Source organism: Hakea prostrata, chromosome 1 (genome assembly GCF_041222555.1).
Source record: "Hakea prostrata isolate BN-2017 chromosome 1, UWA_Hpros_2, whole genome shotgun sequence".
NCBI lineage: Eukaryota > Viridiplantae > Streptophyta > Magnoliopsida > Proteales > Proteaceae > Hakea > Hakea prostrata.
Window position 1 is genome coordinate 25,597,047 of NC_142600.1, and position 26,711 is coordinate 25,623,757.

At 38.0% G+C, this 26,711-nt stretch overlaps 1 protein-coding gene across 3 annotated transcripts in view; it reads left to right on the top strand.

Annotated features, from left to right (window-relative positions):
- Nucleotides 1–18,401, top strand: part of LOC149028470 (protein argonaute 10-like) — a 28,382-nt gene extending 9,981 nt beyond the window's left edge. For all 3 annotated transcript variants that reach the window (XM_089136941.1, XM_089136949.1, XM_089136957.1), the window contains 13 exons: nt 4,756–4,863; nt 4,968–5,039; nt 5,583–5,705; nt 5,824–5,983; nt 6,108–6,229; nt 6,322–6,459; nt 6,556–6,698; nt 6,793–6,855; nt 8,174–8,237; nt 8,317–8,452; nt 8,589–8,662; nt 17,521–17,647; nt 18,193–18,401. In XM_089136941.1, the coding sequence (XP_088993067.1) occupies nt 4,756–4,863; nt 4,968–5,039; nt 5,583–5,705; nt 5,824–5,983; nt 6,108–6,229; nt 6,322–6,459; nt 6,556–6,698; nt 6,793–6,855; nt 8,174–8,237; nt 8,317–8,452; nt 8,589–8,662; nt 17,521–17,647; nt 18,193–18,359 (1,497 nt within the window). In that variant the 3' untranslated portion in view covers nt 18,360–18,401. The remainder of the gene's footprint in view (nt 1–4,755; nt 4,864–4,967; nt 5,040–5,582; nt 5,706–5,823; nt 5,984–6,107; nt 6,230–6,321; nt 6,460–6,555; nt 6,699–6,792; nt 6,856–8,173; nt 8,238–8,316; nt 8,453–8,588; nt 8,663–17,520; nt 17,648–18,192) is intronic.
- The last annotated feature ends 8,310 nt before the right edge of the window (nt 18,402–26,711 follow it).

The following is a 26,711-nucleotide window of genomic DNA, read 5'->3' on the forward strand; positions in this document are numbered from 1 at the left end:
CCACTGATGTACTTTTGCAGCTCCTCCTTCTCCTCAATTAGTAATCATATTCTTGTAATAAGGACCCTGTGCTGTGTTTGTTGGAACTGAACTGTAGTACATCCACTTCGACATTGCCTTCTTCACTTTCTTAGCCATCCCTTTCCATGCACCTGTAATCTTGGGCTGTAACTTGGGTCCCCTTCTTTCTGAAAATATCAGGATGCTGCTCTAGGATAGGATCCCTCCTCTATGGATATTCATGTGGTCCCTGTAGATCTATTGTAGAAGTGACCCTCTGACTTTGTGATTGGCTGAACATACCACGTATACCACCCCTATCTCTATATCCAGATGCTCCAGCCCCTGATCCAGATGATCCAGCCCTACAGCCGTAGAGGGACCAACTCTTGTAAATCTAGCTCTGGCCCTCTCCTGCTCCTGGTATTGCATCTCCCTGCTCTTAGCCATTGCCCGTTTGATGTTCCTCTCCTCCTTCTCTTTGATATCAACGGGATCAACATCTCGATCAAAATCTGAATCAACTCTATAAGATGATGGTGCCTACACCGCCTCGTCCAATGCAACATTCACCCTCCTCTTCTTAGGGTTGCAATAGGGCCGGGCTTTTGCAATCCCAAGCACAGCCCCATATGTTCTAATTTGAGCCCATTCCCACTTTGACCCTAGTTCAGGGCAAGGATTATTGTTCCTAGCCCTAAGCCCTACAGGGCCAAGCCAATCCCATTCTCGCCTTGATTGGCCCTAATTGGGTCGAGTCGGGATGGGTTGGCCCTGATTGGCCTTGTCCCCAGCCTTAATTGGTCCTATCCTTGGACCTAAAATATCAAATATAAATTCATTAAAAAAAAAAATACATAAGAGTATCACAAGTAAACTAAAAATAAAATTCATAAAAATATAAGATGATTCAAGCTCCTACAAAATGATAAAATAGTCAATAAGTTGATAGTGTTGCTTTAAACATAAATAAATTCACACTCCATAATTCTATATTGAGCTCTGAAAGTCTCCCATTGCTTTGGTGATAAAAATCGAAAACCTCTCCCATTACTTTGGTGATGGAAATTGAAAACCTCTCCCATTACTTTGATGATGGAAATTGAAAACCTCTCCCATTACTTTGGTGATGGAAATTGAAAAGCTCTCCCATTGATATCCTTATTCAACAAAAAAAATCCATATTCAAAACCTTGTTGACAAATAAATCAACGATAATTTAGTATTGATATTTTTTCGTAGTTAAAAAAAATGATATTTTAGTTACAAACACAGCTATCTGTCCTTAATAAGTTTTTTTGAAATATCACATTGGAGACAAAAGAAAGATGTCAATATTCATGATGAGAAATTGGGGTGTAGATTTGTTGGATATTAATTCTCTATATACTAATTTTTATTATTTATAATATATTATCTTTGCCTTAGACAAAAAAAAAAAAAAATCAATGTTTTTTGGGAACTAAAAATGACTTAATTTGAAAAATAAAAATTACCTTAAAAATAATATAAAAAGTGAACTCATAGTCTAATATGATTAAAATGACTGAAGGTCAAAATCGAGACTTATAGTTATATTAATGTTAATATGAAGATTAGGGTAAAAATCTAGTAAACGAGAGGGTCAAATTAACAATAAGACTGGAGCCAAAATTAGGGTCAGGATTAAGGCCAAAATCAAATGGATGCTTACTACATTGGTAATGAGGATATAATTTATTTTTATAAAAAATCTACAAAACATGATCATGTTTTTAAAATTTGACACGTGTCAAGTATTCACCCATGTGGATTAGAATTAATTCCTCTCCATATGGGTGGAGGGTCCAGACTCAAATCAGGGCCAGGATCGGGGCCATAATCATGGGCCTAGATCAGGGTCAGGATTAGGTCCAGAATCAGGGCCAATATTAAGGTCATAATTATGGTCAAGATCAGGGTTCGAAGCAGGGCCTGGGTCAGGGTATAAAATCAGGGACGGGCCGGGCGGGCCAGAGAGTAATCCCAGGCCTACCCTTGACCCTAGTTCAGGGCCAGAATATTTTGGCCCTAACCCGCCCTTAGGGCCAAAATCTTTAGCCTAAGCCCTATTCGGGCTCAGGGCGGGCTTAGGAGGGTCAAGGCCGCCAGGGCCAAACTTGCACCCCTACCTCTTCTCCTGTTTCTTCTTCCCCTTTTCTTTCTTCAGCTCTCTAACTGCATTCACTATATCAGCATTCACCTCAGTGCATGCGGCCACATCCTTTGAACTGCCAATGATGTGTGCCTTAAACCTGTTATGCCACCTGAGTTCAACTCCTTACCACAGAAGTTGCATTTTGTTTTACTCTTGTTGCCATCAATAGCAACACAATACTACCATGTAGAATCAACTCTCCCCCCTCATTGCAGCTCCCTGTGGCTGTCCCTGTCCCCGGCCCTGCTGTACTCCTTGTGAACTTGCTCCTCTCCCACTGCTAGACATGATAATTATTGCATCGAAAATGATTGCATAAACAATTAAACAATACCAAAATAATATTTATACAAAATGAATATTTAATTTTTTTTCAATAAAAGAAAAGGCTGCCATATCAAAACCGACAATGAAACCACACGAACAACACTTGAAAATAATTATGTAGCTATTCCATAATTTTCTCTAATTTTCAAAATCATTTCCCTTATTTGTTCCTAATTTTTCTCTCTCTTTTTTTCACAATTATTTATATTTTATATTAATATTTTAATAAATTTTAAAAAATCAAATAATTATTTATTGGGTTGAAAAATATTCCGACTCCGTGAGTTTGTAGATTGGCCCATGAAGATCCACATATATTTTTTCAATCACGATACAACACACATTATGCAAAAAGTAAGCATTTGCAATGCCTGAAAATAAATTAATATATTACTTAGCGAAAAAAAATTCCGACTCCGTGAGTTTGTAGATCGGCCTACTTTATTCAACATATATTAATTTCATATTCATCCAACAACATTATGGCATGCATTTTGAAAGAAAAAAAAAAAAAAACAGTTTAAAGAACAATAGTTACCTCTCAAATGAAAAACTCAACAAAACACCCAAATCTGTGTGAAATATCGCTTGATCGTTGCAAACAATGCTATACTCGTCAATAATGAAGTGAGACTTAAGGTTTCATGTCAAAGATCTAACGAAAATATGGCAAAAATGCCAAGAAGCAGGATAAAGAAACTCTAGGGGAGGGTTGGAGAGGAGAGAGAAAATCCAAATAAATCAGGTGGATAATTCGCCGAAATTCAGCTAACTCACCCTTATATCGCGAATTCCGGTGATAAATAGCGAGATATCACCGAGAATATCAGCGATATCTCGCAATATTGCCTTTCGGTGGCCTTTTCAGTTCACCATCCACCGAAACGGCCAAAATTTCTCCGAAAGGTTGTACCTTGAATATACCCTCCTAAGTGTGTAAAGACTAAAACACCCCTTAGTTATTTTCCCTTTATTTTGCTCCCTAGGTTGGAATTTTTCACTTTGCTTAAAGGGGGAGCTGTGAAATATATCCCCCTTAAGGAGGGCAATCACGAATTTGGGCCCCACTTTAGGGGCACCATGCAAAAAACTATAAATTTTATTCATCTAGACTGAAACTTTGCAATGAGGTAGAGGGGCTATTTATAGCCTTTACAAAAAGTCTTCTAATCTAGATGGGAGTCCTTATCGGATTAGGATCTCTTTACAAGTTACAAGATGAATCTCAGCCGTTAAATAAGGACTCTAATTGACACATGCTGAAGCTAAAATCCTGATTAACTAAAGACTCTCATTGACAAATGCTGAATCCTATTCAACTAAAGACTCTAATTGAGACATGCTGAAATTGAAAAACTAAAGTCACATACTGAAATTGAAACCTAATCAACTAAAAACACATGCTGAAATTAGAGGATTAATTAGTCTAAGGGGGGAATAAGGACAAAATTGACCCCAATGGTTTGGCCAGCCTAGGGAGGCTTCCCCCTATCTGTGGGTTTTTGGCACAACTTAGAGTTTTGGCCAAGGGGAGATTTTTGGTTCACATCACCATCCCTCTTCTATCCAATGGTTTGAACTTCCACATCATCCTTTCACGTGGCAAATAAGGGGTCTACTACAGAGAATATTCAACTTTCAATGGAAAACTGTAGCTTAAATGTGTCTGATTCTCTCATGCGACTGTCTAAATGACTCCTCTATAGGTGTGTTTAGAACTTGACGCCATCTTTTACTAGCTCCATGCCTTGTTCCCGAGAGTTCTTAAAAAGGGTTTTTGAAAAAAATTATTTGGGAGTAATGTATCATTATGTCATAATAAGAATCTCTAGTCTTTCACATTTTTCAAGCAGACATGGAAAGCCTTTTAGCCACAAAAATTGTAAAGGCACCCATTTAAGGGAAGAAAAAAAAACTGTGAAAGACTAGAGCACCAGGAAAGGTTATAATCTATTCAACACCTTCAGCTGTTTTAAATAAGAAAATCCCTTTGATAGTTACAATCATAGCATTGCATTTTTCGGATCACTCTCTTTCTACATGCTACTGTTGATCAAAACTAATTTGTTTTTTTTTTTTTTTTTTCCTTTTTTTCTGTATTTGTCCAAACTACGGACAGTTCAAAAATTACAATCATGTCCCTTACACAATTTACCTTATTTATTTACTTTTTTTTGGGGAAACCATGTGGCACTTATTGAATGTTGGTAAGAAATAAAATGCTTCTTTCTGTGTTCTTCCAAATGATACAGACAGTTCAGCATAATGCTTATGATCAAGATCCATATGCAAAGGAGTTTGGAATTAATATAAGTGAGAAGTTAGCATCTGTTGAGGCTCGGATTCTTCCTGCTCCATGGGTAATGATTCAACAAACGAAACATTGTTGCTTGATTCGGCTTAAGATATTTGGTTCTGATCCCTGAACACTATGATTTTGTTTTGTTTTTTCTTTTTTCTGTAGCTTAAATATCATGATACTGGGAAGGAGAAAGATTGTTTGCCCCATGTTGGTCAGTGGAATATGATGAACAAGGTAATATTTGTTTGATTTCTTAATAACAATATGAAACCAATCTGCTGTGTGCACAGATATTTTCGTCCCAGCATAGAACACTCGAGCTGTATTCTCTAGTTGCCAAGCTGAATGCTCAGTACAGCTAACTTTCCTATCCCTCGATGTCCTCCCAATTTTTATTTTTATTTTAAACCAATCGATATGTAGAGTTCTAGAGTGCACATCATTGTACCCATTGGATTGTTTAGAACTAGTTAGATTATGTTCCTAGTTTCTGTGTAGATTAATTATCTACCATCCTGGTTCCTTGATCTCTCTTCTAGGACAATATGAACAATCTAGAATGTACTTTCCTGTAGTTACTATTTATTTGTTCCCCCTTTTGATATTTCATTTTTCTTCTTCATTGTGAGTTTTCATATTTATCTTCCATATGGGCCTCGACTTTGAGATAACTTTATGGCTCGAGTAATTTCCTATTTCAATCATAAATGCATTTTTTCTCAAAATAACTGCTAGATTGACATATTGATTCTCTTTTTCTTGTCTTGTGTGATATAGAAAATGATCAATGGGAGTACTGTCAGTCGGTGGGCATGTATCAACTTTTCAAGGAGTGTTCAAGAGAGTGTAGCTCGTGGGTTTTGTAATGAGCTGGCTCAAATGTGTCAGATATGCGGCATGGTAGTCCTTGTTTGAATTGAACCCTTATAAATAATTATTCTAGAGGCATGGATTCTTATTGATTACTCAGTTTCTTTTTCATGTATTAACTTCAATCTGCATTGATATTGTTATGTAGGATTTTAACCCAGAGCCTGTTATTCCTATCTACACTGCAAAGCCTGAACAAGTAGAGAAATCTTTGAAGCATGTCTACCATGCATCCATCGACAAACTTAAAGGAAAACAGTTAGAGCTACTCCTGGCTATTTTGCCTGACAATAATGGTTCTCTATATGGTAGGTGAAATTATTGTTGCTTAATGGTGATAATTAATTAATACAGGTCCTGATCTAATTTAACCATTTAAAATGAATAATGAATTATTAGAAATCTGATGTAATTCTCTTTGCTTCTTTTAAGGTGATCTCAAAAGGATATGTGAAACGGATCTTGGTTTAATATCACAGTGCTGTCTCACAAAGCATGTATTCAAGATTAGCAAACAATACCTGGCCAATGTGGCCCTGAAAATTAATGTCAAGGTTAGAGAAGTCCCAATTTTATATGCACACTAACATTTTCTGTGGATCTTAGACTTCATGCATGTGCAAAGCTCATCTTTGTATGTTTGCAGACGGGAGGAAGAAACACTGTTCTATTGGATGCCATCAGCTGGAGAATACCGTTGGTCAGTGATATACCAACTATAATATTTGGAGCAGACGTGTCCCACCCAGAGAATGGAGAAGACTCCAGCCCTTCAATTGCTGCTGTACAATCAGTCAACCTAATTTACCTGTTAGATACTTTGCTTGCCAAATGCAAAGTAAATAATATTGAATTCTGAAAAATGTTTGCTTGTTTGTAGGTAGTAGCTTCTCAGGACTGGCCTGAAGTCACAAAATATGCGGGATTGGTTTGTGCTCAAGCTCACAGACAGGAACTCATACAAGACTTGTATAAGACTTGGCATGACCCTGTTCGTGGTACAGTTAGTGGTGGAATGATCAGGTACTCGAAATCTCTCTTAATTTTTTTTTTATCTCATCATTTTTAATGTAAAATCACATTTTCAAATTATACTGCGTGCCCCTTTTGAATGCAGGGACCTATTGGTTTCTTTTAGGAAGGCTACTGGACAAAAACCACTAAGGATTATATTCTACAGGTACATAGACTTCCATAAATGCTGAGTATAGTATGTTATTCTATCCATATGGTGTCTATTTGCGAAATACAATACACTTAAGTGCAAGGCTGATAACAATAGCATGTCTCAAAAATTGGGAGCTAATGATGAATAAACTGCTTTTTTTAACTACTCTGGGTACAGTAAACTGAGTTATCTTGATCTGAACTGAGATTCTGCTCATATGAATCAACTCATAATATGATTTTTTAGAATGTGTTGTGTGATTCAGCTCAGCATACATGGGGATCATGTGGCTGGACAAATCATATATCTAGCAAATCCAGACAGTCCAAATCATATGGCACATTAGCTTAGCATGTCTTGGTTTATCACATGTTTTGTAGCTCAGAGTCTTGTTACATTATCTTTGTTCACCGGCACTTTAGCCTGACCTTGATTAGCTATACTGCCTCAGAATAGAATTGTATTGAACTGCGGCTAGCTAGCCAAAAAAAATAGTATTTTGGTTGTAGGAGAGTTGGATCATCAAAGTGAAAAAAACAAAGACAATAACAACAACAACATGAATTTGGTCCCTTGCGGCAACCTAGTCTGGTTCAAAGGCCACATTCCTAGGCAAGCCTTCACCACTTAGAGAGCCCTTTCTAACTGCCTCCCAACCAAATCTGTTCTCTAGCATTGCCACATCCTTTTCACCCCTAGGTGTGTCCTCTATGCCTCTGAGCTTCTTTGTCTGCCCCTTTACTGAACCTCTTTAGTGCCAAGCTCCGCCTCCATCTGGCACCGTTGCAGACGCCCTGAGTCCCTGGAGCTCAAACCTGCTGACTATCATCCACCTTCCAAGGCACCTCTATTGGAGACACAGTTGGGAAACTGGCTTTTAGTTTTTGCGTCTCCCATATCTGATCTGAGTGGAACCTCCATAGATAGACTACCAAATTCAGATCCCAGGACCAAATTTGGAGGGCCATCTACAAAGATTTTTGCTCCAAGCTATTTTTTGCTTCTGCACGAACCTGGGAATTTGCATTTTATTGTTACCCATGGCTTAGATTTTATCTCTGGTTACTGAGAGATGATGTAGTCCCCCCCACCCCAAAATCCCCCTCCTTTTGTTTTCCTGTCCTTCGGGTAATGTGTAAGTTGTTCATCCCCCAGGAAAAAGAAGAAAGAAAAAGAAAAAAAAAAAGGAAAAAAGAAGAAGATGAATTTGGATGAGACAAGGATAGAGAGGTGTCTGTAACTCCTAGATGGCTAAGAATGTGCTTAGATACATTAGCATGTAAAGCATTTTTATGTATCGTGGTTTCTGAAGTGGAGATATTTGGTGCAGGGATGGCGTAAGTGAAGGGCAATTTTATCAAGTCCTACTGTATGAGTTAGATGCAATACGAAAGGTAGGTTCACCTTTTCTTTTCACCTCAAGTAAAAGCAATGACAATTATTCTATGGCACTAACAGTTGTTTCACAACCAGGCTTGTGCCTCTCTCGAACCCAACTACCAACCACCAGTGACTTTCATTGTGGTTCAAAAACGACATCATACAAGACTATTTGCTAACAACCACAGGGACAGAAGCAGCACAGACAAAAGCGGGAACATTTTACCTGGTAAGGTTGCACTTTCAAGGAAAAATGACAAAAAGCATTAGAAGCAAATAAATTACTAGTGAGAGACTCAAACTTAATTAGGACCTGTTTCCAATCTAACCAATTTTCACCCCCTCTCTTTTCTAAATGTTTGCAGGCACAGTTGTGGATTCTAAAATTTGTCATCCAACAGAATTTGATTTTTATCTTTGTAGTCATGCTGGTATTCAGGTAAGATGCAGTTTCTTGGTTGTTTCCGTTTTAGCATTTAGCCCTTTGTCTAGAGTTAGTAGTTAGTACCCTTATTTTTTTCCCCCTCTCTGGAATGAAGAATGGATCTCTATAATTTGTCAACTGATTAGAAGAGACACGTCATGGCCACTAACAGATTGAAGTAATTGGATCCCTTAAATGGGATGTACTAGTCACAACTATGATCGTAATATTTTTGAAAAAACTTGATGATAAACTATTAAGGCATGAACTAAGATGATAAAATACTTAGTGATCACAACTGATGGTCCTCACTGATTTGTACTGTTTACGATCCAGTGGATGGGAATAAGTTCTTCCATTTATTTGGTTTCATCTGAAAATGGTTCCTGAGCCTCAGATGGTCTATTATTTTTTATTTTGTGAAAAGCTCATTTGTATTAAAGAAAGAATGAAAAATATAAAATGGCAAAGGGATTACAGCATTTACAATCCAGAGACGGGTCTCAAATCACCCAGCACCAAAGTTTAGCTCTTCCACCCTGAAGCCCCTCTAAGCCTAAACAGAGGTCTTCTTGCTGCATCCATTTCCTAAGTCCTGGATTACCATTCTCAGTCGGACACTTATTAGGCTTGATGTTTGTCCTCTTGCTGCCGAGGAGGCTAGTTAATCCGCCACCACATTTGCTTCCCAAGAACAGTGTGTCTATTGTGTTATATGAAACTCTAATAAAAGTAAAGTTTAGTACAGTTGTTTAGGTTACTCTCAACCTATAAACCTGATCAATATTGGGTTAAATTTATAGAACCATCAATGGGTGGACATCAGGTCAACTGTGCTAACCCCCTGTTTTATCCTTTCTTGCAATGTACCTCTGTTCACAGTGAGATCTTAAACTAAGGAAGGCTTTTAGTAGGTGCTTGTGTAGACATGAACCAGTTAAGACTCTGGATTGTAATCCATCTGGGTGTCTGCCATTGCCCTGTCCTACCTGTTGATAGTTTGGTAGATGAGACTGAAAGGGCAAGACTAATCCTTTCTTGTGGAGTGTGATTGGAATTGCTTTCTGATATTGAACAGTGCACGTCAGGTAAATCTATGCAGTTGAATTCCAAATACAAAACATAAAAAGGGAAGGACGAGGGTAAGCAGGGATTTTGGGTGTGTGTCTCCATCAAACCCAAATTGGTTGATTCGAATTATGAGTAGTTTGCGTGATCTAATTCATCAATCATCATATGGCTCTGCTATGGTTTATACCTTGAAACTGTTTGCTAGTGGGGATAAAGCTGGGCACCCTATTCATATGAGTGTCACATATGTTTGTTTGCAGAAATGATGATTCTAGACACAAGTGTAAGTACACATTTATTTTTATCAAATTGGATCATTTCAATATTTAATGAATTATTGTCCGGTTGTTAAGGAAAAGTAACTCAATAAAAGCTTATGGTTGGTCCTTAGACTTGAGAGGCCATTATTGTTATTTTAGGATATTATGGGTTATGCCACAGATCCTAATATTTGTTGACTTTCTCTAATCTTTTCTTACATCAGGCCTTTTAATGTTAAACCTGTTCTTGAATGTAAGATTAGATTTGAATCCTGGAACATCAGATTTTTTATGGGTAAGAGGATGAAGCTGGTAGATGTTATGCGAAAAAGAAAATTTAATGTTGCTTGCATTCAAGAAGCAAGATGGCTCATAAGGCTGAGGCACTAGATGACTATGATACTTGGGACACTGAAAAAGGGAGAGGTGGAGTAGGCATAGACATGGACAAAGCCCTTGGGCATGAAGTAGTGGATTAAAACATTTGGGGATAGGATCATTTCTATCAAACTTACACTGGACAATGTGGTTATCCACATAGTTAGTGTTTACACACCCCAAGTAGGACTGGATGAGAGTGAAAATATGGTTCGGTCAATTGGATGGTTTAGCACAAGGTTCTGAGCAAGGAAAGAAAATCTTTTTAGGAGGTAACGTACAGGCACACGTGGATAGAGATAGTTAGAGGCTTCAAGGAGGTTCATAGTTTACTAGGGGGAAAAAAGGAGGAGGTTCATAGAGGTTTTGGAGTTGGGAGAGGAATGAACAGTGGACCTCTAGACTTTGCAATAGCATTCAATTTGTACATTGCTATTACTTTTTTATTTTTTCTTAGAAATGAGGACTGCACATTTAGTTACTTAAAAGAGTGGCTAGAATGCAACATGCAAACCAAATAGACTTCTTCCTAACTAGAAGGTTTGACATACTTTTTATGAGGATTTTAAGGTTATTAGCCAGAAAGAGCTTAACTGCTTGATAGAGGTTGGTCGTCTTGGATATGTACCTTGGTATGAGGAAACATAAGAGTAAGGACCAGGTTTGCCCTAAGATAAGATGGGGCCAATTTTAAGGAGTTTCCTAGAATATTTTAATGATAAAATGGGTCTAGAAGGAAAGTGGGGTTTTGAGGGAAATATCGACAAGATGTGGATTGAGATGACAACTTGCATTAAGAAGGTTGTTAAAGAAGTTGTAAGGATTTCAAAAAGCATGAGTCTGGCCCTTAGAGAAACTTGGTGGTAAAATGACGAGGTCCAAGTGGCCATTAAGACTAAAATGCTCAATTTAGGACTCACAAATAAATAATGTAAGAGTATAGATGCAATTATTGTGAAGCTTAGTGAAAAGCTGGAAAGGGTGCAGGGAAAGCAGAGCAAAGAAATCTAGTGACCTTTATGAAAAACATGGGATTAGGGATGGAAAAATGCAATTTGATACCAAAGATAAGAGAAAGGAAGTGCAAAGGATTAGATCATGTTGGATGCATCGAGAGTGAGGATGGCAGAGTGTTAACTTGGGATGAGGATATTTTGGAGAGAAGGGAGACTATTTTTACAATCTACTCAATGGAACTACCTTGAATGATAGGATAGATGTAGAAATGGAGAGGACACCAGTTATGGGCATCTACAACAACTAGTAAGATGGAAGTTAAAGAGGGCCTCAAAAGTATGAAAGAAGGTAAAACCTCGGTAATAGATGAGATCCCAATTGAGATGTGGAAGAGCCTATGAGCACGGGAGTATCTTTGCCAACAAAGTTGCTTAACAAGATTTTGAGTACAAAGAAAATTCTAGATGATTGGAAAAGAAGTATTATAGTTCCGATTGTAAATAATAAAGGTGATTACCTAGAATTGCAATAACTACAAAGGCATAAAACATATGAGTCATATTATGCAACTATAGCAAAAACCATTGAAGCCCACCTTAAATAACAATAGAGGCATAAACATACGAGTCATACCATTAAATTATAGGGAAATATCATCAAAGTCCAGCTAATAAGAGGAACTAACTATTACATAAAAAATAAAAAAAAGAGATTTTTACGCGTGGGTCCCCTTAGTGGAGCATAAACCAATGTTGGGTCCCCTTAGTGCAATATGTTACATGTGGGTCTCAACTAGGCTAACACCGTTAGCCTCCATTAAGTGTATTCAAATTTCAAACCTGGAGGGACCAAAATACCCCTAAGATTATTTAATATAATATCTTATGACTAGAATGCCCTTTAACAATATATATTTTTTAATGACCAAAATATCCCCATTTGCAAAACTTATTTTCTTTCTAATGCCAATGTTTCAATATTTACTTTATTTAATTCATATGATTTTTCGCTAATGACTTCAGGCTAAAACTGTGAACCAAGATTAGTGAGAAAAGAACCACAAAGAAAATAAAGGCCAGAGGTATGAGTTTCAGTGCGACTGCCATAAAATAATGGTAAGACAATTGCAAAGGACTCGCTTTCCTAGACAAAATGTTACCTTAATTTCCTTGAGTAGTTGATAGGTTGTCTCTGTAAAATTGGCAGAAAGATCTCTCAATATGATTGGATGTGCGATCTTTGGTGACTTATAAATTAGTATCCAACTTGGAAAAGAAAAACAAATCCATTGTAAGATTGGAAACTAAGAAAATCAAATGAGGGTGGAAATAGTGAAAGGAGCTGCTGAGTTGGTGTTCATCCCACCCATGGGAATCGGTCACCTTGTTCCAATGATGGAGTTGGCCAAGCATCTCTTCGACCGAGATTATCGCTTATTCATTACCGTTATCCTCGTCAAAACCCTCTTCCTTTCATCGATTTCACTCACCATCGATTTACTCACCGATTCCCTTCCTCGGCTCCAATTCGTTCAACTTCCAAACCTTGATCCACCTTCTTCATCATCCAATCTCCGAACTCGAGAAGCCCTTGTTTTAGTTCTCACTGAAACCCATAAAACACTTGTCAAGCAGACAATCTCTTCTTCTCTGTCTCCGACTTTGAACCGGATCCAACTTGGGCTCCACTAATAGGGTTAGTCATTGATCTTTTCTGCGTCAAATCTCAGCAACGTGTACACAGACCAACCCATTACACTATTTACACGATGGGTAAAGGTCATTAGAACCCGCTAATACCCTACCTTGAAAAAATTAAAACCCCATTCTTCCATTGCTCTTCTCTCTTTCGGTTTTGAAGTAGTATTTGATCTCGGATAATAGCTCTCAGTTGGGTTGTGATTTATGGGTAGGCTAGGGTTAGAATTTAGATTGAAACGTATGGCTTTAGAAAGAAAATAAGATATGCAAATTGGGGTTTTTGGTCATTAAGCATTAATTAATATATGGTTAAAAAAATATATTGTAAATAGTTAAAAGGGTATAACACATTGTATCAAATAACTTGAGGGGTATTTTGGTCCCTCCCAGTTTGAAATTTGAATACACTTAACGGCGACTAACAATGTTAGTCCAGTGGGGACCCACACGTAGTATATTGCACTAAGGGGACCCAACATTAGTTTATGGTCCACTAAGGGGACCCACATGTAAAAATATCAAATAATAATAATAATAATCACTTGGTTTCTAAGGAGATTGATGATAGAAGCTATTTACCTTTTACGGAGGCTTGTGGAAATCTTTAGGGAGGTAACCTCTGTATGATCTTATTGATCTTGAAAAGGCATACAACAGAGTTGCTAGAGAGCTCATTTGGCATATCCTAGAAAAGAGGAGGCACTCAATCAACCATAGTTAAAGACACTCATGAAAGCATGTTGACAATTGTTACAACTGTAGAATGCCAAAGTTGCAGATTCCTGATTACAACCGAGCTACACCAAGGTTCAGCTCTAAGCCAGCCCTTATTAGTTTGCACTCATTATGGATATTTTATTAGTCACATCCAAGATGTGATACCTTGGTGTATGCTATTTGCTGATATTGTTTTGATCAATGAGACAATGAAAGGGATTAATATGAAATTTTTTTTGGATGAATAAATAATTATAATAAAAGAAAGAAGGAAAACAAGGCCTTTAAGCAGAAGACCGGAGAGAAGAACTATGACCCCAGGAGACAACAATAAGCCTATTCCTTGGGGTATCATCAACAGGGGGATGGGGGATAGCTATCAATCTAAAGGAAACGTCAAAATAGATGGCATTCCAAATCTGATCTATAGAGCGAGATTTGGAAGTCCATCTCCTGAGATTGCACTCCCACCAAAGGTGATGGACTAAGGCACAAAACACTAGCTTACCAATTTGATCGCAAATGGAAGAACCCAAAAAGTTTCTCAAAATCCAGAATCAGTCTCGACCAAATCCGAAGGAGCGTCTCGAACAGGGCATAAAAAGAAGAGGTGCTCGAGGTTTTCCAAAGCAGACTAGCAGAGGATGCAATTGGGGTTAATAGGGATGTGGTGGTTAGAGAGGAATGCTTGGGTGGGTAGGGCTTGGTTGAGGGCTCTCCAGAGGGTAAAGGAATGGCGGGGAATGAAGCTTTTGAACCAAACCAAAGGGGGCTAGGGAGGTTTAGGGTTATAAGGTCTAAGGAGGTTCCAGGTCAAAGAGGTGGAAAAGGATTTGGTGGGGGACGATAGCCAAATGGAGAGGTCGCGGGAGGAGTTGAAGAGGAGGGGAGGGAAGGGAGCCCCAAACCTGTGTGAGAATGGGAAGAGGGGAGGGGATCCAGGACCCATTAGAGATGAAAGTTGGCAAGGGGTGGTTTTGGGGATACGGGTATCATAAAGAGTGCGGGGACCAAAGTGATTATAGAGAATGGCCATCGGATGCCACGGGTCAAGCCAAAAGGAAGTGGAAGATCCATTAGAGATGGAGATAGAGATGGCAAAGATAGCTTGGGGACAGAGGAGGAGGATTTTCCTCCAAACCCATAAGGGATTGGAGGGCATAGGAACAATCCAGAAGGAATCCGACCGAAGAAGGTAAGAATAGACCCACCTAACCCAAATAGAATCATGCTTTGAGGCAATTTTTCAAACGAGTTTGAGGAGGTAGGCCAAGTTTACATTAGAGATCCGGCGGATACCAAGGCCCCCCTCGGAGGAAGGGCAAATTAATATGAAGTTGGAATTGTGGAGATCAACTTTCAAGTCAAAAGGTTTTGACTTGAGTAGGACAAAGATAGAATATATGATATATAACTTGCATCAAATTGTGTGAGGAGGTTACGTGGTGATACTGAGGGTTGATAGATACCACAAATTGAATGTTTTAGAAACCTTGGGTCAAGCATTAACAGGAAGGGTGATAGAGATGATGATATTTCTAATGGGATTAAAGTAGGATGAATGATGTGGAGAAGTGCATCAAGATTATCATGTGACAAATGCATCCGGTTAAGCTCAAAGACAAATACCATGGGACAATAATAAGACAGGGTTGGACTGCCAAAAAGAGTATTATAGGCAAATTTAATATAGCAGAGATGGTGATGTGTGGCAAGACCAGGAGGGATATGGGTAAGGAATGATTTTATTGAAGCCGAATTGAGAATTACATCAATCCAAGACAAGTTTTGTGAGAGCCAATTGAGGTTGTATGGTCATGTACAATGGAGACTCATGGATGCACTAGTAAGCAAGATGATCAGATCCAGCTAGACAGAGCTGAGAGAGGTGGGGGTTGGCCTAAGATGACTATGGAGAATTGGTAAGAAATGATATGCGTAGGGCCGATTAAAGTATGATTGTGGATAGAGTTGTGTGGACTAGTAGCTGTGCAGCCGACCCCTTGTAAGAGGATGTTCCTAGGATGCTATTTGGACTTTTTCTTTGACTTATTTTATCCTCAATTCAACTCTACTCCTTTTACTCCGCTTATCTCTTATTGTCTTAACCTCTACAGAATCCATGTAGGCGACCCCATTTAGTTAGGATAAGGTAATGGTTGTGTTGTATGGACTTTTGCATACTTAACAATTGACTTCTTCCTCATTAATATCAATGCATTGGATTCATGATATCTGGTTGTCTATAGAAAAGGTGATAAGAGATATGTTTGATTGTGATTGGAAAAAGAATTTGCACTTGGTTGCATGTTTTGTAGATAGTTTAGTAATTATTTTAATTGGATATTAAATTGATTCTGTATCCAGTCAGTGATCAATATTTTCATTATAAGAGGTTTCCAAAGGTTGTAGTGGTGACAATATAAATTCCACATCTGTAGGTCTATGATGCAATGTTGTAATGTAGGAACTAAATCATTATAAAACTACTTGGTTGGTACTTAAATGTTATTTCTACTCAAGGTTGTCATTAATTCTAGGGATAATTACTGTTGCCCCTTTGTACTCTGATTTTATTACTACTTTATCCCCTCTACTTTTTAAATTTGCTAATCCAACCTTTAACTTTGTCTAAAATTACTAATGCCCCCTTCCGTTAAGCTAAGTTAGTTTACTGATGATGTGGCATCTATATATTTTTTCAAAAACCCAAAAATAACCCTACAATTATCTCTTTACTTATTTACTCTTTGCAAGTTATAATACTATCCTTAATTAACTTTGGAGAAAAATTAACTTTAAATTAATTTTTCTTTTCTAAAATGAAACTACCGATTAAAGAAAAGACTTGATTTTTCTTCTTTAAAAAGAAATCGCCGAATAAAGGAAATATGTGATTAAATAAAACTTAAAATAGAAACTAAAATATTAGGAAATATCAAATGTAATTCAAAGTTGAAAATTGAAAATCTCCTAATATATGCTAACCATTGTACAAAGTGTGTGGTCCCACCAAAGCCAAAATTTATTGTAAAATATAAGATTTCAAAGATATAATTGACATTCAATATAGTTTCTAAAAATGAGGGCAATGTTATATTTTTTAACTTCTTAATTTTAATAAAGGGCAAAATAGACATTACATATTTGATGTTAACAACCACTTAACACCGTTAGAAGTGAGGGGGGCAACAATAATTTCATAAAGAAAGAGTTTTGATTAGTAATAAAACCAAAGTACAATGGGGCAATAGTAATTATCCCTTAATTCTAATATTCAGTTTTTAGGTGTTAAGAAATAGTCTTATTTGCAATTATCATCTTTTCGTAAGTGCTGAGGAAAGGCTCTGAGCCAGTTTCTGCATAGGAATCCCACCACTTGGCATCTTCAGTGTCACAAGGATTTACTTAACAAGTTGTAAGTTGGCCATAGTATTGAGCAAGAAACTAAGAAAGTAATACATTTTTATTTCTCCTTTTCATTTCTCTTTCCTTCATCAATCCCAATTGGACTTTTGGTTAAATTTGAGAGTTATGAAGTTGATATTTTGAACCCTGGTGAGGATTGAAAGGATCATAACACAATAAGCTGTTTGTCTTATGGTTAGTCATTTGCTCAAAGTGTCATATTCCTTTGGATACTTGGTGTTTACTTCCTACAGGTAATAGGTTATTAACAATTACTAGCCTCCCTTACCAGGAAAAAACTGAGCGTGATGACATGTATAGATTTTTACAAATACTTGCCTCCCCACTCATGATAACTAATATATTAATGCCACTCTGACAGGGAACGAGCCGGCCGGCTCATTATCATGTTCTATGGGATGAAAATAATTTTACAGCAGATGGAATCCAGTCTTTGACTAATAATCTTTGCTACACATATGCAAGGTGTACGCGCTCTGTGTCTGTTGGTAAGTTAAATGATTTTCCTTTCATACTCTTTATGGCCATTCTTTGAGACATTCTTTTCTTCTGTCTCTGCCAGTTTTTAGACGCGTGATCCTGGTTTAGGCTGCCACTGAGGATCATAATCCTGAGGAGATACACTGTCATCGGTTTTGGATGTACAGATCAGCCACTGGGATTATGATCCAGATGGACTGACCAAGCTATTGAATCCTGAAACTTGAAACCATGTTTTGCTCTTTGTATTTGCTACTCATATCGTGTAACCATGTTAGTTTGTGTGTGGGGTTGATAATGTTAAAGAAACCTCATACTGCTAGGTTTGACTCTAGTCTAGTACCCTTCTGTAAAAAACATCAAACTACTCTTGATCACATAAATAACCTGGATGACCTTACTCTCTAGAAAAGAATTAATATGGGTCCAAAAGGGATCTCGACTCTGCTTGAAGTGGGCTTGGTATTTTGTCGTCATTGTCTAAGACCATGACTACCTCTAGAGTTCTTGTTGTTTAATGCATGACTTGCTTTCTTTGTATATATGTTTGTAGTCCCCCCAGCATATTATGCACATCTTGCTGCATTTCGAGCTCGATTCTACATGGAGCCAGAAATAGAGGATAATGGCTCAACAACTACTCGAGCAACAAAGGAACCAGGAGTTCGCCCGTTGCCTGCACTCAAGGAGAATGTGAAGAGAGTTATGTTTTACTGTTAAACAGAGAGTGACTGGGAGGATTCTGGTGGTGTTGGTGTTGGTGTTGATGTTGCAGCATCATGGATTGCAGCTGCCATGTCCTGCTAAATTATCTGTCTGTAATCCTCTCCTTGTAATTATGATGATAGGATGCATGCCCAATAGGTCTCCTTCAACGGCCCTGTGTAACCATAGTTTTCATCTCCACAAAATTACTGTAGAAGGATCTTAAAAGTGTAGATTACTCTTCCAGTCTTGTAAATACCAGGAAAAGAAAACTATAACTGCAGGGCTGTGACAAACCAAGAAAACTAACGTAGGTTTCAAAAATTTTCCCTGGCCGGTCTAAACATTTTATGTTAATTTCTCTTTAAGGTAGCTTCACTTCATATGGTAATCCATATTATCTGATTTTATGCTGCGGTTATACAATCTTGTTGGCTCACTGAACACTGCTAATGTGTGGGTTCAAGTTCAGTAGACTTTATTATCATTCATTGATCCTAGGAAACGCTACTCAATAACAAGGAAAACCCTTTTTCTCCCAGTTCCTCTTTTGGTCCCCCTTTACCCTTTATTATCTGGTCCAGATGGGCTAATTATAATTTTTCATTGAATAGAGTAGGAGAGAACGGACCTACATACACACAAGCAGCCCAACATGTTTCAGCAGAAAGTTTGATTAGTAAGAGCATTTCAATGTGGCACTTCAAAGAAAAAGAAGAAAAGGAGACAACAGAGCGGCTTGTTTACCCAGCTAATTAGGCTTTATTGCTTATGTTCTTCCCGTATGACCCATTAGGCAAGTGGGTAAGTGATGGTCTGTTGGTGGGTAAACATGGATTCTGAATGCAGTTAACAAATTATTAAGCTAGTATGTTCACTAAACCTAATGAGAGTAGCTAGGGCTTTATTGCTATATGCAATCACTACTGCCATTTTTGTTAACTTCAAGACCCTTTGTACTCATTAATGGAGGATTAGAAGGCATTAATCTCGCTTGGGAGCATGATCCACACGTTTAAGTACTTCTAATAATGGTTGCAGTAACTGCAAATTCCAGCAGGATATATGTATTTTACATCTCTCACTCAGACTAGTATCTGAAATAGCACTTGTACAACACAAAAATTCTCTACAGGGTAATGTCAGGGCCAGTGGAATTATAAGCTTGTTGATCGAGATTCATAAACATAATTGAACAGCTAATTAAATTGTTGTTTGTTGTGAGGAGGCTCTGGCTGTGGTGGAGGCTTTGGCAGAGTTCCTCAGCAGAATTAACAGCAACGTCTATTTTATGACAAGTCTCTTAAACACTTGCCGATTGCGCAATGAAACCTGTGCTCGCACCTTGTGACCGGATTGCGCAATGACCTATGTCCTGTGAGGATGGAACAAGTGGTCGAGGTCGAAATCTTGACCACTCGTTTCAAAAAAAAATTCTTACTTTTTCAACCATACCTACCTGTAACCAGAAAAAATTTTTTTTAAATAATAAATAAATAAATAAATAAAAAAAGAGAAAAAAAGGCAAAATGAGTGGTCTAGATTTCGACCAGTCATTTGATCGTGGCCATACGCCGCTTAGTGCTGCGCATTTAAATGTGCAATACTGAAATTGAACCCACCAAATACATGACGGTGAAGATTTCTATCATGTCCTTGTGGTTTTCCTAAGGTTTATATGCTTATCATGTCCTTTTGTAGAGATTTTTTTTTTCTTCTTCTTTTCAAATATTACTTTATTGATGAACGTTCTCTATTAGAGTTGCAACAGCAACAGGTTGGGTTTGGACACCTTAAGACCCAATATGGCAGCCCTAGATACTCTTAGCTAAGTCCATTCCCCCATTCTTGCCTTCCTAACTTAGGCTTTAAAAATTCTTGCCATTAATCTTGAATCCTGATAGGCTAAGCTAAGCCCAATCCTGTCCTAATCGTCCCTGAATGGACCAGGTAAGGATGGGTTGACTCTGTCTTTTCCTATCATTGTCACTCCTGTCCCTAATTAGTCATGTTCCTAACCCTAGCCCCAGTGAATCTGCTATTAGAAATATAAATGTAGATAGTATTGATTCTAAAATAAAATAATATTTTGGCAATGATTCCTTTCTAATATCTTTGCAAGTTGATTTCGTGCTGGTCTAGAGTCAAAGCCAAAATTAGTGCAAAAAACTTAGCGGACAAGTCGGTGGGACAAACAATAATTTCATGACCACCCTTGGCCCTAGTTCAAAGATAAAATATTTTAGCATTGATCAGCTCTTAGGGCCTAAATGTTAAGCTCAAGGTCTATTCAACCTTGAGCCAGGTCAGGGTGGGTCAAGGCCACCAAGGTTTATTAACTAGCACTCCTAGCCTCTATGGTTGTTTTATGTGCTTGGTAAAATGATTTATTATTTGTTTATTTATTTTGTTGATGAATTTGCTAAGTTAGGTGAGGAATGATAAGCTAAAGACACAATAAGGAGAAAATAAGGCTGAACATGAAAGTTCATCATTAATGTTCACTTCAACATAGAGAGTGAGAAAGATAATGGGATTCCTCAATGTCTACCCCACCAGTATAGGGAGAAATGGAGATCCTATCGATGTGCAACTCACGTTAGACTTTGAGATGGAAATGGATGTGAGCAAAGAAAGTAAAGAAGCAAAAAGGCTTGAAATTTTTTTTTTTTTTTTGGAAAAAGACTAGCAATTGAAGGCTCTATGCATGCTTGCAAACCTTTATTGGAGGTTTAGGTACTGGATGGTGCTTAGAATACCATGTCATGACTATACACAATAGTATGATTGGAAACTATGATAGAGAAAATCAAAACATGAATGGAGACATATTAGTAGGTTTAAAGCATTGGTATCAAATATTTTATTGCTCAAGTGATATTAAGAGACGGGTTATCTCATATTTAATATTATAATTTTTTTTGGGTAAACGATGTTGTTATGTATTGGTCAATGTATTATGGTGTAATCCAATATATGTCCTTTAGGTAGGAAAAAAAAAAAAAAAAGAAAGAGAAGAAGAAGAGAGATATACATTGATAAGTGTAGCTCCTGAATCTACACTGGTCCTGAATTGGATTCAAAGACAACCTGAGCTAATCCTAAACCAGATGCTTACACATGAAAAGAACCCTAAGAGTGGGCGGCCTCTGTGGATGGGAGCCACATCAGAAAATCTAGTCAAATTCCGGATCACACAATACCTCGTAGTGAGAAGTTAGAACTCAAAGAGCATTCAATGCTTTGGGTAGTTGCAGGAGAGTAAATGCGTTTGTTCTCACTTGATCTGTCTTTTTTCTTTCATTCTTTACTTTTATACCAAGGTTCCATGATGTTCTCATGGAGATGATTCTCCTGCTTCCTTAAATTAACATATGCCAACTAAAGAGCCAAGATTGACCATGACACCTAGCTTGCTGGCTTCAGATATTATTAAGAACATCAACTCACGTAATCCCTTAATTGGACGTGTAGCCTCCTAATCTCCATACAAATCGTTAGAAAGCAACCTCAAGGAGATTAATATGGATAAATATCTTAGTGATTGACGTTAAGTACTCAGGATAGTGGAGCAGAGCATTTTGATCAAGATTCTACCTGTCTTCCATCTTCCTTTCGAGAAGTAACATCTCAGAAGGCATCTTTTTGGCGTCCATTCCGTCATGTGCTCATTTCCACGTGGCTCTTATCATAAAGCTGACTTCCTTGAAATGTCAATTTCCAAAATGTAGCCAGTGGTTCTACACTGTTCCTCATGCTGGACCAAAACCTAATCCATTCGTATCAAATTAAACGGTCCATCCCGGTTCGTTGGCCGGAGAACATATGGCATAACAATAAGTATTGTATTAGTTGTATCCAATATGGATACCTTTCAACTATTATCATACTGTACTATGGATACTTTAAGCCATGCCAGTCAGTTGTGTGCTGTGACAATGCATAATGGCATGCTAGAGATGAATATTAGTGTGAGATGGCCATGTCCAATGAAATTTGGGTGATTCTTTAACAGATTCAACTATGAAGAGGTTCATAAATATAGTTTACAATCCAGCACTCATTTTAGTACTAAACATTTGGATATTTTATATACAAACTAAATGGGAGTCTTCTTCCAATCTCCCAAACAGTGTCTCACATACATAACAAATTCAAGGACTTCCTCAAGAATACTTATTCAAATCCCATATACTGCTTTCTTTGCCATACAATAGCTCCCCAAAAGGTGAGAGAGGTAGAAAAGTAATGGATCCCAAGAACCATCTCCACTGTTGCTCAAAAACCTTTGGAATGGAGGCTTCAACCTCTTCAATTTTTTTTGCAAGACATGAGCTATAATAGAGCCAAGAATTTAGAACATAAATTTGTTTATAAACCCAAAAGGTGAGGAATTAAAGCTTCCATAATCAAGTACTCAATTCTGTGGTCAAGGCTAAATAACTTTAGTAGTCTGTAACTAATTAAATAACCTAACCCCTGATCATTCTTTAACACTGGAATGCCCTAGTCTCGCTACCATATCATTTGAATGCTGAAATATAGAAACCTGGTGACCACAGCATAAAACATTTCATGTGATTAATATCATCAAAATCCAAGTACGGTGCTGATGTGATGACTTAGTTTAATTATTTCCTCAATGATGAGAAGCACCACTAGCTACAACAGTAATTATTATGTTAGTCTGATTAATGCAAACAATATTATATTGATGATAAAGGGAAAGAAGAATTTAACATTCTAAGGATAAAATTGTTCACGAACCAATTCTTGTGAATTTTTCAGTGAAATTTGGAAAAGGTTATTAGGTTTTCAGCTAGCAAGTTTAGTTAGTTGCAAGCTATACATGGATATTCATTTATTTGGAATCTGAAACTGTTCAGGTCACAACTTTTGAGACACATATGCAGCAGGAGCCTATGAACACCACGAGAAGAATAGCTAATCTATTAAGAACTGTGGATTATATGAAATGATGGTGCCATGTGAAATGTAACAAGATCAAATCTTACTAAGTTGATGCTTTCACAAAATTCAAAAGTAAAGTATTCTCTAAACCTTATTTATATTATATTTTACACTAATTTTAATATTCTTAGTTCCTAATTAACCAACTTTATTCATGCATGATCTGGGCAACTCTGTTGGTGAACGTGATGAGATCCCAAGGTGTGCTTGGTTGTGGAAAACTTGTCAAGGAACAAGGACACAGAAACAAAACTATTGGTCAACGTAAAATTTGCAGAGAAACCCAGAAAGATCCATACTGGTTGGACCTGCTTAACCTAATCAGGTCATCTCCAAACCCTAAAAGTGAATCTTCTTTTTTCTTTTTATTTTATTATTCTATAGAAGGTGAGGATGTGGGTGGAGGAGAATCCCCAACCAGGTGTGATCAAGGGAAGGGGGGAAAGTAACATGGAACATAAGAGGTTGAGATGGAGAACCAGAAGCTAATAGAAAGGCTCTAACCTCCAGTTCACAAAGACAGCCAGCACTCAGCAGCATTAAGCATAGCTATTTCAGCCATGCTCATCTGTTTACACCAGGTAGCCCTGGCAGTTGCTATGATATCTTCCCACTGTCCTGTAAGCTTTCATCATACCCAGATACAGAAGGAGAAAGAAAACAAAAAACTTAGAAATGGGTCCAAAAGCTTCTTCCAAGAACAACTAGTTTCCCCAGTCTTCTTTTCCTTGATACCTCCCTTTCAGGTTTCAAACCCCTATGTTTTTTAGATCAACCATTACAAGGCCTAGTAAGGGCGTTAACTCCACCACCCAGAGACAGTAAATGCCAAGGTCAAGTAGCTGGACAGGTTTTAGGGTTTCTCTACTTCATGGAATGTCCCCAAAGTGGAACATGGCAGACCCTGGAAATGAACCATTTACCATAAGTCCTTCATACATAAGCAATCAGGGTAATGGGCAGGCAAGGATCGTCCTTTAAAGGCCAGGGTGAGGGAATCATATATGATGCTTTTGTTACGTAGCACTCAGAATCTAAAAAGGTAGATGCAGTCTAGCCAGACTGAGCTTCCCACCAAACATAAACCAACAACCTCATTAAAACTGAAAATATAAGTTTTTGATTCCTTTACTTCGAATCAGATGATGCAACTCATACTCATGAGCAAATTACACTCTCTGCACTCCTACGTGGGGCTGTGTATGTACCTGTGATACACAGGCTGTCAGGCTGGGGGAGGGGGGGGGGAGAGAGAGAGAGAGAGAGAGAGAGAGGTGTCAAAAGCTTCATCTCTTGGCCCAAATATTGGATAATAACTGAAGGGAAAAAGATTTTCTTTTTCAGAACCTGTAGAAAGAAAATGTAATCAATTGCTTCTAGTTGTTTGCCTAGCATTCCCATGGAGTGCCACTGAAGAGTTTCAGTCTGAATTTAGAAACAAGTCCAATTAAACAAACATGCCATTAACTGATAAAGACTCTTCGAACCCTCTTTGAATCACAAATCCCATCCAACAATTTCAAATGATTTATGGAAACGAATGTGATGTAATTCCCAAAACCAAAATTGGAATCAAGATAGCCCCCACCGTGTGAACATTCTCAACAAAGACCCAAAAGAAGAACACTAAATAGAAAGACAACCCAGGAAGAAAAAAAAAGAAGACAGGTCTTCAGTCGATGAAAGGAAACACAAATTTAAATCAATGTTCATCTCCATGAGATGTTAAACAAAGAGCTTTAGTAGTCCAAATTTCAAAGCATTTATGTGAGAAAAAGTGAGGCATACGGCATACCTTGTATACAGATGAAATAGAATATAGTGCAAATCAAGGAGGAAGGGAGACAGTAGTACCAGGAAAAAAAACAAAGGACTCGCTTCTCGAGGCTTATTGAAGCATATAGGGCTTAGATTAAAGGAGATAGATCTCAAAAGCACCAACCCGCGTTGAGAAGGAGAAATTCTGTCACTTAATACCCTAACAATATCTCCCATACGGATTCCAATACAGTGTTAAGGATTCCATCCTCGGCGGAGCTGGGTTGAAACTGTGGATAGCAAAATAGCAACAAGAAGCACCAAATGCACCAAAATCACCAGAGCAATGCATAATGATAAGATCCATGGAATACCCAGATAAGCATAAACCATAAACAAAATTACAAGAAGGATCACAAACCTTTTCTAGGGTTTCCCAGAGTGGAATATGAAAACCTAAACAACCCAAAGGGTCAGAAGACTCAGAACAGAAGTAGAAATTGAAATCGTATGGTGAGGTGATGGGAAATTAAGGTTTGATGAGTGATTTCGTGCCCCAATCAACAGGTGAAACTGCCACATGATCTGATCTTTCCCTTCTGATCAGAGGAGAGTTTAGATCATGCTGGCAGCTTCATCTGATAATGAAGCACGGTCTGCCTCTCGCCGTGGCTCTCCTGGTACAGAAGACATCCGAAGAGATCGATATCCTTAGCTTTGGCTATCAACAGTTATCTAATCTTCTTTTCCTTCTGCACCAGAAGTGATGGTGATCATAAGCCACAGATCAACCCCGATAGAGAAGATGGAGTGATGAGAAGGGTATATATAGGGCTAATGGGTGGGGTAAGAACTTTAAGTCATCTCCTAGTATTGTTCATTGAGTTGTTTTGTTATTATTAGATACTCTAAAACAAACTTATATTTATAAAAGATGATGAGGGGAGAAGGTGAAGATGAAGAGGGAAGATGTGGTCCCAAATTGAGCTAATTGAATAATGTCACGCCCACGCCACTACCATGCAGACAGGTTAATTAGTGAGGGTTTCTATATTTACTATAAGCTTTTAATGACTTTAGGTGGGGACCTTTCCATGCATCTAAGCATCTTATAGTTAACCCTCCCACCACCACCACCACCACCACAACCATCTCTCTCTTCTCTCTCTTCTCTCTCTTCCCCACCCACCCTGGTTAAGCATCAAATTGAAACCCAGAAGAGATTGTAAGAAACGAGAAGTATAAGGGGGACCATTTTTGCATGGCTTCTTAGAAGTTGCATATGGTTCACACAAATGGGTTAAAGCCAAAAGAAGAGGCATCTCAAGGTCTTAACCTAAGTGAATCATGTGACAGTGTCTGTGTTTCATCACCGAGATAGAAAGAGAGTCAGAGCCTCAGAGGGAGCATTTATTAGATATGAATAAAACCTATAGCATCTTTCCTTCCCTTTGTCTAGTGAGCCATGGTTTCTCTTTGGCTGTAATAAACGAGGGTTGCCATTTGTTGAATGTATGCCGTTCCTCACCTGACTGGTGCTGGATATTTAAAAATGGGAAGTTATTGAAGGCATCGCCATGGAGTAGGTGAACTTGCGAAGATTAGTCTGTAAAAGCAATGTTCTCTTAAAGAGGCAAT